Source organism: Trichechus manatus, unplaced genomic scaffold (genome assembly GCF_000243295.1).
Source record: "Trichechus manatus latirostris isolate Lorelei unplaced genomic scaffold, TriManLat1.0 scaffold00477, whole genome shotgun sequence".
In the NCBI taxonomy this organism is placed as follows: domain Eukaryota; kingdom Metazoa; phylum Chordata; class Mammalia; order Sirenia; family Trichechidae; genus Trichechus; species Trichechus manatus.
This window is the reverse complement of record NW_004444413.1, coordinates 99041-110394: the sequence shown is the minus strand read 5'-3', so window position 1 is coordinate 110394 and position 11354 is coordinate 99041. Positions and strand designations below refer to the sequence as shown.

At 45.8% G+C, this 11354-nt stretch overlaps 1 protein-coding gene and 1 pseudogene across 1 annotated transcript; one reads left to right on the top strand and one right to left on the bottom strand.

The window, feature by feature from the left end:
* Positions 1–4411: 4411 nt before the first annotated feature.
* LOC105757007 (late cornified envelope protein 3D-like) lies at positions 4412–4699 on the top strand. Its single transcript, XM_012559968.1, is given in 1 exon segment — positions 4412–4699. A coding segment is annotated over 1 exon segment (288 nt).
* A 5909-nt stretch (positions 4700–10608) lies between these two features.
* LOC105757008 (late cornified envelope protein 3C-like) lies at positions 10609–10894 on the bottom strand (annotated as a pseudogene).
* Between the last annotated feature and the right edge of the window lie 460 nt (positions 10895–11354).

Here is an 11354-nt window from a genome sequence, read left to right as displayed (position 1 = left end):
CTGCTTTTCATAAAATCACATCACACGCTGCAGAGGAGAAGATTTGGTCCTTGTTTACTTGTTTGCTCACTTATTACAAATATGTCTTGGTGAAAAGGCTCGCTAAATCTCAGATAATCACCTCCTATTCCAGTGCTGGTATACTGCAATTGATTAGGTCGTGGAATTCTCGTTTTAGGCCAGGCAGGTAAGTTTCTGTCTTCACTCTATTATCCTGGATCCCTAGGATGTCAGGGCTACTAAGAAATCCTCACAGAGCGGACTGTTTGGAGTCACTTCATGATCAGGGAGAAGTAACGGGACCACGATCTGAAGTATCTCCTTCTGTCATCTCAGGCTCAGTTCAGATGAGGAAACGGTGGGCTGTGAGGTGGGTGGTGGGGGCTCCAGAAAAGAGGTGTGAAATTAAGGAGCTCCATTTCTAGCAAGAAGGTCCCTAGGTGGTGCAAATGGTTTGCACTCAACTACTAACCTAAAGGTTGGTGGTTCGAACCCACACAGAGACTTCGCAGGAAAAAGACCGGGCTATCAGCTCTCGTTAAGATACAGCCAAGAAAACCCTGTGGAGAAGTTCTACTCTGTAACATGTTGACTCGATGGTAATGTCTTTGTTTTTTTTTTTTTTTTATTTATTTCAGAGAGAAAAAAAAAGGAATGTCAGGATATGGAGAAATCTAAGACAGGTACTGAGGGACGGGGCAGTTATCAGTCCACTTTCAATTCCTGAGGAACGGGGACCACTCCTGCTGATAGGTTCTGAAAATGTTTTCAACCCTACTGACTGTGGAACACACTTTACATCCAAAGTGCTGCAACTCAAAATCACAAACCATTGGAATTGAAAATGGCCTCTGTACTAATTTCCGGAAAACCAGAGTACATGGACAAAATTGTTGACTTCTGCAACTAAGCTTAAATCCTCAGATAAAGCTAATCTTCCTCCTACCCTACCTGTAACACCACATCTTGCATTAGGGCTCAGTTGTTACAAATGTCAATACTTTCTAGTGCGTATCCTCACTGCTAGGTTGTAAGATCCTTGAAGACTGTTTCTCTTGTTCACTGCTGAAACTCAAGCAGAGCAAGTTACTTATTGCCCTCACTGGTAGTCACCTTGTCCCTCTTAAATGAAGGATTGTGGGAATGAACGACTTAAGGAGAATAAATTGTGGCAAATAGGACATAGTAAGTTTCTCCCTTCCTTTGTCCTTGGCAGTTAGGAAGGAGAGGGGCTCAGATCAAATCCTGGGCCAGTGGAGAAAGGCCATGGAGTGGTGTCTCAGGGGGTCACAGACCAGGACCAGGGTAATGCCAGCAGGGTGCCCAGAATTCCCAGAGAGCAACTTTGGTAGGCTGAATAACGGCGCCCAAAATATCCAGGTCCTAATCCCTGGAGCCAGTGACTGTTACCTTATATGAGAGAAGAGTCTTTGCAGATGTGATTACATCAAAAATATTAAGATGGGAATATTATCCTGGATTTTCCAGGTAGGCCCTATATACAATCACAATAGGCAAGCAGGGGGTGATTTGACCTCAAAGGAGAAGGTGATGTGAAAACACAGCAGAGAGAGATTTGAAGATGCCATGCTGTTGGCTTTGGAGATGGAAGAAAGGGCCATGCCTAGGAACGCAACAAGAATGGATTTCTAGGAGATGGAAAAGGCAGGGACACAGATTCTCCTCTGGAGTTTCCAGAAGGAGTGTGGCCCTGTCTATACCTTGGTTGAGGCCCAATTGAAACTCATTTTGGACTTCTGGCCTCCAGAGTTGCAAGAGAAGAAACATGTGTTGTTTTAAATCTCCAGGTTTGTGGTAACTTGTTACAGCAGCCATAAGAAACTAATACAGTGCTCTTTTACTCACCCAGTCTGCCATTCTCGAAGGCCTGACACTGTGGCAAAGCTGTACTTTCCTCTACCCTCTTCAGTCTCACCATCCAGTTTGGCATGAAAGAAGTGCCCTTTATTCCCTTTGTGGGGCAATCACTGAAGCGAGGTAAGGGGTCCCCCAGTGAAGCAGTCAGGCTGGAACTGAAAATACACCCAGAGGGGAACCAGGACTTAATTTGAAGACAAAGAGAGGCCATGGAAGTCTGCCCCAGCTTTCCCCTGTCCAACCTCAGGCATCCTGTTCTCTGAGTCCCAGGACAATTCATAAGCTCAGAATCACGATTTAAAATCGGTCAATTGTAGATTGGGGTGAGAAAATAGATACTGTAGCCTTTACTAAGTGTCTAAAAACAGGTAGTCACTCCTATATGCTTATAACATATCAGAAACATTCATTACAATAAAGTTTTATTTGATTTCATTTGAATATGTAAATATGAAAGTCGTTACTCTAATTTTACTTTATGTTTTGGTAAATATAATGTAATATATTTCAGTATCACATTACAGATAAAGTTTAGTGAGAAATACATCTGTAATATCACAACAAAATCCAATGGGAAAATAGCATAAATGTACATAATTTAGTTTACCTAAACCATAGCTTCTACCATTTGTCTGTAACTTTGTCATAATTTGGTGGCTTGCATGTTACTGTGATGCTGGAAGGTATACCATTGGTATTTCAAATACCAGCATGGTCTCCCATGGTGGATAGGTTTCCGAGGCGCTTCCAGACTAAGACAAACTAGGAAGAAAAGCCTGGTGATCTACTTCCAAAAATTAGCCAATGAAAAATTTATGGGTCACAACAGAACATTGCCCAACTTGCTTGCATTGGACATGTCATCAGGAAGGATCAATTGCTGGAGGATGACATCATGTTTGGTGAAGCAGACAGCTAGTGAGGGTGAGGGAGACCCTTGGTGAGATGGATGGACACAATAGCCTCAGTGATGGACTTGAACATGAGGCGATTGTGAAATTGACACAGGACTGGGCAGAGTCTTGTTCTGTAGTACATAAGGTCTCAATATGAGTTGAAGTTGACTTGATGGAAGCTATTTAACTATCTAACCCTTAGCTTTATGAAGTCTGTGTGATCAAATGAGGCACACATACCATCACCACCATCGACCTCAGAATTATCAAAAGTATTATTTTTATTATTTTAACAAAATAATTATCATCACTCCTTTGCATAATTCTTCCTTAAGTTTTTCAAGCACATGAACCACTCTCTTCTATCAACTTCTACAGTCTTAGAATCAGTAGCACACATCTCACTGGCAGGTGGATGTGGACACACTTTACTATTGAAAAGAATAATATTTATGATGCATCTTGTCACCTCTAGAGCTGTAAATCTCTTCTTCACTCTAACTCGTCTCTTGGTCCCAATGCTGCCACGTAGGGACCATGAGGTCTTCTTAGAAACCTCTGTCCTGGTCAGGGACTGGCTCCAAATATCCATCACTTATCCTGAACATCAGTTCTGATAGGCCAAGGACCTTGTCCAGCAGTCATCTTCAGAGAACATCTGGAGACTCCATCACTGGCTGGGGACCTGCAGTGCAATGGAGGCCTGACCTCCAAAGCTGGGGTCTTAGGCTCAAGGTCTTTGCAAATGTTTCTGTGAGAGCACTTATCTCAACCGATCAACTACATTTATTTGTCTTATGATGGTCCAATTAGGGTGTGAGTTTCTCAAAGGAAGACAGGTGTCATGTTCATCTCTGTATTACTGCTGTGGAACCAAGTACAAGGGACACAGCCTGTGTGAAGACATGGAAGCCGAATGAATGGACCAAGAGACAGCAGCAGGTCAGCAGCAGACCTGAATGGGAGGTAAGTTGCAGCCACAAGGATATCCTGGTTCTACCTCATTAGACCCTTAGGCACGTGCACAGGAGGATACTGGAAACAGGTAGCTGGGGAGTGTGTGACACTGTCATCCTCCCCCCAGTTGTGAAAGCAGCAGCATACTCGGCTGTGCATCACAGACCAGCACAGGATAAAAGGGCTCCTGCCCAGGGCTCCTCACCCACAACCTCCTCAGGAACAGCTTCTCCTGCCTTCTCTGGACCCGGTGAGTGTCTGGAAGGGGACAGAACAGAACCTCAACCAGGAGGGATTGGGGAAGACAAGCCCAGACCTGAAATGGAAGCAGCAGGAGGCGGTCCATAGCGGGAAGCAGTGGGGCAGGTGATGGTGAGGAAGGAGTCTCATGGCACATGTCGGGGGTTCTGTGCATCGCAAAAGCCATAGGAGCTCAGGGTTCTTCCCATTTGTTCTGGGCATGTTGTCAGGGATGCACAGGGGTCCATCTGACATCCTTGAGGAGCTTCGTCCAAATGCACGTGTTCTGTCCACTTCTCTCCCAGAGATCCTGGCTTAGAAAGCAGCACAATCATAGGGGGCAAGTGTTTGATAAAACCTACAAGGGAGGAGACACTGGCCTGGAGCTTCTGTGCTCATTTGTCTCTTTTACTTTTTTCCAGGGTGAAACTCCTACCGAGATGTCCTGCCAGCAGAACCAACAGCAGTGCCAGCCCCCTCCCAAGTGCTCCTCACCCAAGTGCCCCCCAAAGAGCCCCGCACAGTGCTGGCCTCCAGTCTCCTCCGGCTGTACTCCCAGCTCCAGGGGCTGCCATGGCCCCGGCTCTGAGGGTGGCTGCTGCCTGAGCCCCCACAGGGGCCGCAGGTCCCACCGATGCTGACGCCAGAGCTCCAACTGCAGTGACGATGGCCGTGGTCAGCAGTCCAGGGGCTCCCGCTGCAGCCACAGCTCTGGGGGCTGCTGCTGACCTGGCCTCCTGATGCTGAGACAAGCAATTTGAGAGAAAACAAGGATCCAAAGTGCCAAGGAAAACCCTGCATCAAGACACTCTAATCTCCTTTTTGGACTAAGCAGCTGAAATGTTCATGGGGGAAGGTGCTCTCTCCCCAGAAGGCTCCTTCCATGTATTTTCCAGGAGCTGATGGGCTTCTCCTCCCCTGTACCTGATGGTGTTTGTTATCACCTGTGTCTTATTATGTAGAAAAATAAAACCGCCTGTCAATACCACCTGACTCTTGATGTCCTTTTACTTTGTCCCACCCAAGGCTGTCCAGTAAGTCTCCCCTCTTTCAGCTCCTGAGGGTTCAGCAGGCCCAGCACCAGAGGTGAATCCTGTCTTGGTATTGGAACATTAATAGGTCAAATTGTCCTCCACTCATAGGGGCATGTGGGCGCTTTGAGTGGGAGGGTAGGAGGAAAGGAAACAGAACAGTCTAGCTAAAGGCCTGACTTATGTAATATGGTGGGAGGGAATTTGAAAAATACAATCAGGATATGAAAAGCTTCTATGTCATCAAACTTGGGCTCTAGGAAGGGACACAGTGGTACAGAGAATCTTCAAATAGAGAAGAATGAGACCAAAGAGGATGGAGAGAAAGGTATGGAGGTGGAGAGCAAGAACTAAGGGAGGACGATCGAGTCAACCTACAAATAATGGACTTTATAAAGAGGTGAGCTGGAAGGTTAGCAAATTCTGAAGAAATTGGAAAGGAGGGTTTTCCCTCAACGAATGTGTGAGGAAGTGTTCAGCAAATGAGAGGCTCTGAGCTATGAGCGAACTGAGAAGGAAAGAAACAGGACATGAGAAATGTCTCAGGGGGTTACGCACTGGACATCTGTACATTTCTTTGACAATAGGAACCAGGAAGCCCTGGTAATTGCTCAAATACCTGCCACTTAGGTGTATGTATGTCCTGAACAGAGGTCATATCCCATATTTTGCAGGGTGGTGTAGAGTTGAAAATGACAGTAACCTGATGTAGAGTGATTGACTGGACAGACAGACAGAGAAGTAAAAAAGGAATCTGCTGCCATTTGATAAAGGCTGCAATAGAAGTGATTAACTACAAAGTCCTTCGTCCTTCGGGGGTCGGTCCTCTTTTCCTTCATGTTCCCTTAGGAGACCATGCGTACAGATGTGATGAGCTCTTGCTCTTGGGGGTGGTGCCTAAGCTGAGCACACTGAGCCTTCATGATGAAGTGTGTGTGGGAAATGATCTAAAGGTGAAGCCAGGGGAGGTGGAATCTCTGGAAAAACCTCATGGGAGAAACTGGTGTTTGACTGAAGGGCGAATACAGAGAACGAAAGTATAATGACTGGAGTGACAAGAATACAATTAACATATTAAAAAGGCATGATATCTATCCAGATCCCCTAGAATGTGTGACCTTCACTTTGAAAAAAAAAAAAAAAGAAAACCAAAAACAAACCTGTTGCCGTCGAGTTGATTCTGACTCATAGCGACCCTATAGGACAGAGTAGAACTGCCCCGTACGGTTGCCAAGGCTGTAATCTTTACGGAAGCAGACCACCACATCTTTCTCCTGCGGAATGGCTGGTGGGTTCAAACCACCGACCTTTAGGTTAGCAGCCGAGCACTTAATTATTGCACTACCAGGGCTCCTTAAAAATACAGAGGCAAGTGTGATCCATCTGCTTGAACTGGTTAAGGAAGATCTGCCAATCATGAATGATAATTCATGGGTTTAATGAAGGAGCTTTTGTTGAATGCAATGAGCTTGATGGTAGTGTTGGGTGCATCTCATCTAATGGAACAGACTCGATATAGCCTATGTTTTACCTATAGAGACTTGATATAAACTAAAGGCTATTTTCTCTGTGAATTTCATTTTTAATTTCTCACGGAATTTGTCTCTAATATTAAAATAAATACATTTTAGTGTATGTTTTTCAAGATAAATCAGAGTCAGGAATATAATCAAACTTTATATTTAAGTAAAATTGAAAATTTCAATGACAATTAAATTATATTCATTATAAGGGAGTGCGATTTTCTACCTAGTAGCTCATCCACGTAAGAGCACAATGATGCCATGACTTATTTCAAGTTGCCCTTAGTCCTGCCATTTGAATGTCTTCATCCATTCCATCACTCATGCATTCATCCATTCACTCTATTCAAACACCAGTGTTGTAGTGATAGGATGTATCTGGCCCTCTGCTGCACACAGGAGACTCAGGAGTGAACAAGACTTGGTGTCCGTTCTTGAGTAGCTCCTCGTGTAGTGGGCAGACAAGTAGTAAACTAAGCATGATCCAAGAGGGAGTGTTGTAATATACATGTGTGGGAAGTCCTCTGGCCTGAGGTCAGAGCCTTTGAGTGTCCATTCCCTTTTGCCTGCAGTGACTCTGAGGGGGAGGGTGTGCCCAGAAGTTGTTAGCTGCTGTCACTTGGGGATGACAGATGAGATGAGATCACTGGCCTGTGAGAACAGTCCTTGGACAAGTGGCAGGAGCCGAGATGTGGAGCCTTGACCTGTCCATGGCAGCCAGCCCAGGTGGCAATATCAAGAGGAGCTCATAGAAGCCAGAGGACAGCAGGGGGGTCATCAGGAGGGAGAGACTGAGGTTCAGAGGGGAGAATGGGGATGGGAGTGGGCGCTGGAGGGATCTAAGACAAAGTGTAAGGAGCAGGATAATGTGCTTGATAGAAGATTCTATTTTTGGGGTCAGAATTTCCTGAGTTTAAATCCCTGCTTGGCCAGTTAACAGCTGATGTCGGGGGTCGTGGGCGGGGAGAAAAATTTATGAAGTGATGGAGGCAGTCTAAACCAATGATGTGAGGAGTAAAATCAGAGATGGAGTCAAGAAATGTATAGGAGCTGTGTGGCATGATTTGTAAATTAACACACCTCCAAGGCCCACTGTGTCAGTGTCTTAGTGACCGTGACATTTATTCTAAGAGCTCCAGAAATAGTTAGGAGAGGGAGTGGTTCAAGTTGGCTGGGGTGGCTATGGTAGATTAGTTGAATGACGAATAATACTTAATTGGTGTGTTGATGATGAGGTTGTTAATGATGATACTTGGGAACACCTGAGTGGCAGTTGATTGACCAAGGGCTTTGGGAATTGCAATTATGAAAGGTGTGTAGTATTTTTCCACGGCATTTTATTAGGCATGTGTTGTCCTCTGAAATATCACATTTAAGAATAGGACAAACATTGTAAATCAGAAATACTAATTTAAATGGTGACAAAACATTGTTTTAACATAAACATTGATGAACAGTATATGTCTGGTTATCCTGATACAGGAAGGTCTATAGGTGTAGCCATGCCCTTGTAGGTGATCAAATAAGCAATATTCGTGGGAATAAAAGAGTGCTTTCATGTCACCTGTGAGAAGATGTTTTTTTCACTGGTGCTTGTGGGGTCAGGGAGGGAGGGCTGCTTGTGCAGGAATACTGTCCTGTTATTATTATTTTTATAGATTTCCTAAAGTGGAGACTTTTTTCCTTTTTTAAAAAAAATTACTGTGATAAAGTAAATATAACATAAAATTTATCATTGTCATAATTTTTAAGTGTGTAATTCAGTGATATTAATTATAGTCACAATGCTGTGCAACCATCACCTCTATTTCCAAAGCTTTTTCATCACCCCAAACAGAAACTCAATACCCATTAAGCAATAAACCCCCATAAACCCGTTGCTGTGGAGTCGATCTCGACTCACAGTGACCCTACTAGACAGAGTAGAAATGCCCCATAGGGTTTCTAAGGCTGTAAATCTGTACAGAAGCAGACTGCCACATCTTTCTCCCAAGGAGCAGCTGGTGGGTTCAAACCACCCACCTTTCAGTTAGCAGCCGAGTGCTTTAACCACTTGACACAGGGGCTCCTTCTAACTGTCCCATTATTACGAACAATTTATCCCCTTTCCTTTCTCGGCTGTTGTCTTTCGGTGTGGAAGCTAGCAAACACTAGATGTCCCTTTTGTCATCACCCAAGTCACTATCTCAAAGCCTTAATAATTGCCCAGGCTGAATATCTTCTCTGGGCTTATTAAACTGACAAAGAGTCCACCCCATCCCAAAGGGTGAGAGGCTAAGTGCACGGAGGGCCACTGTGTTTCAGCCTCTGCATTGCATGTAAATCGAGATAGTCTCCTGAGGATCCACCCGAATGTACATTCTCTAGAGAAGAAACTGTGTCACTGCTTCACTGCTGCATCCCCAGTGCCTAGAATTGAGCACTTACGGGTTCAGGTTGGGGTCTGGTGTCACCCTGATGAGGTACGGAGAATCTCCTTCTCTCTAGTGTTGGGCCCTGCCCTTTTGGGGTCAGTTCTTAAGAGCTTCACTTATTACTTCCGGCTTTCCCAGATTTCTTTGGTGTCCTTGCCGTGGACTTTATTGGTTGATCCTAGTCCCTTTTCTCTTCACTCCGATTATATTCAACCACACCAAGAGCTCTATTGTTTCTTCAAGAGCGGTGGTTTGAGGTGTTTCTGAGTCCTCAAGCCTTGTTTTACAGCCCCTGTGGACAGCGCCTTGTAGTTCTCCAAATTTGTCCGACCTCAGACACTCTGTTTCCAGGTGTGCACAGGCGTCCTGGCGTCGGCGTCCACTCACCCTGCTTTGCGCCTGTATCCTGAGTGGCAGGGTCTTCCCCTGGAGCCAAGCCTCCTTATCCCTTCACTGCCACTCAAGTGTTGTGTGATTTCAAGCAACTGAAACATAGTAACAACCTGGTTGGTACATGTCTGGGACTAAACTCCTCTCAGGGTTTTTTGGGGTCGTTTTAATCCGTCAAATTAAAAATTAATTGCTAGCTGATATTTCCCACAGGATTTAAAATTAATTCAATGAATTCCACACTTTTTTTCCTTTTTCTTTTTTTTCTTTCCTCCTCAGCCCCTAACATCAGTTTCTCTCAATATTTGCAATTTGACGGCAGTTCTTTGATATTTCTCTGGCTTTCTGGTAGCCGAAGTGAGACGGGATGCTTGGTTTGCATCTAGTCTAGGAATATTACTTCAACCTTGGTAACATGCGAGTTTCACACTTTAGGACAAAACACGGGTCTCTGTTGAGGTTGTGACTCTTAGTGTTGGTGTCATGGTAGTAGGGTTAGAAACTAATGTGTCTGTTCCTTTGATTATATGGATTTCTAATCCCAGCAACGCTTCTCATTTCCTCCTTTTATTTTTCCTGGTATTTGCATTCTGCACACTCCCATCATCTCACTGACTAAACTCCAGCCACATCTTTCCCCAGAACTCTTGCATTTAAATAATTCTCTCACCTTTACCTCATTCTCTGGGTTTTCAGAGAAGGTCAAGTTAACCTTCATTCCTGAAGCTTACATCTCCTTCCTTCCTTTTTCCTTCTGCTCCTTCTCTGCCTATAATCCTTGGGCTTCACGGGAAATGTCAGTCCTTTCACTGAGCGTTGCAGGGCCCCAAACCACTATGACTCTTATCCTTTGCTCCTCTCAACTCCAACATACAAACTCCCTCCAATTCCTTCGCTAAGTGGAAGGGAACCTGAACTTCAGATTTTTCCAGGTTCTATTCCCCAGTGTTAGGTTGTGCTGGCCTAAGGAACTGAGGTGTGGGGCAGAGCAGACAGACAAGAGATACATGGGTGGTGATAAGCAGAAGCTTTATATTCCACAGGGTCAGACACAGGCCCTGACATGCATCCGCAGGTGCAGGGCATGGAGGAAACTGTGAGATCCCGGACATCAGCCAGGAGGAGCCCTCCAGGGAGAGTTCAGACCTTCCACAGGCACAGGCACGCAGCTCAGCCTGTGAAAGGGGGTCTGGGAAAGGTTGTATCAGGCTAGGGTGGTCCTTGGAACTTTGGGTCTTTGTTTCCTTTACAATTGCTGGTCTCGTCCACACTGCCCAGGTCAGCAGCAGCCCCCAGAGCTGTGGCCGCAGTGGGAGCCCCCGGACTGCTGACCACAGCCAGCATCACTGGAGTTGGAGCTCTGGTGTTGGCTTCGGTGGGACCTGTGGTGCCTGTGGGGGCTCAGGCAGCAGCCCCCCTCAGAGCCGGGGCCATGGCAGCCCCCAGAGCTGGACACAGCTGGCGGAGACTGGGGGCCAGCACTGTGCGGGGATCTTTGGCGGGCGCTTGGGTGAGGGGCACTTGGAAGGGGGCTGGCACTGCTACTGGTTCTGCTGGCAGGACATCTCGGCAGGAGGGCAGTGAGCCTGGATAAAAGAAAAGAAAATATGGGTCAATGCAGAGGCTTCAGGCCAGTGTCTCCTCCTTTAGTTATAGATCCCTTTTCTCTAACACCAGTTGCTCCACCAGCCAAGATCTGGGGAAGGGAAATAGAAACTGACTTGATGTTAAATTGGCCTGATAAGTGGTCTTTCCCCTCTGTCTTTTGCCAGGCAAAAAGGCTAACAGGCTTGTATGTGAGCCTCCAGGGGCACCTCACACAATGATAGGGGGCCTGTCCCACAGATCCAACGGGAACAGTGCCCCCTGTCTTTACTCAGTGCATGAAACACACAATGGTCACCACCACCCTCCAGGGGGTCTTGCCTCTCTAACCTCATGTTAGGAGGAAATGAGCTTATCTCTGGGAACAAGCACATGAGGAGAAAGGTGGACTTCTGCAGTCGGCTGTGTCACAGAAACCCT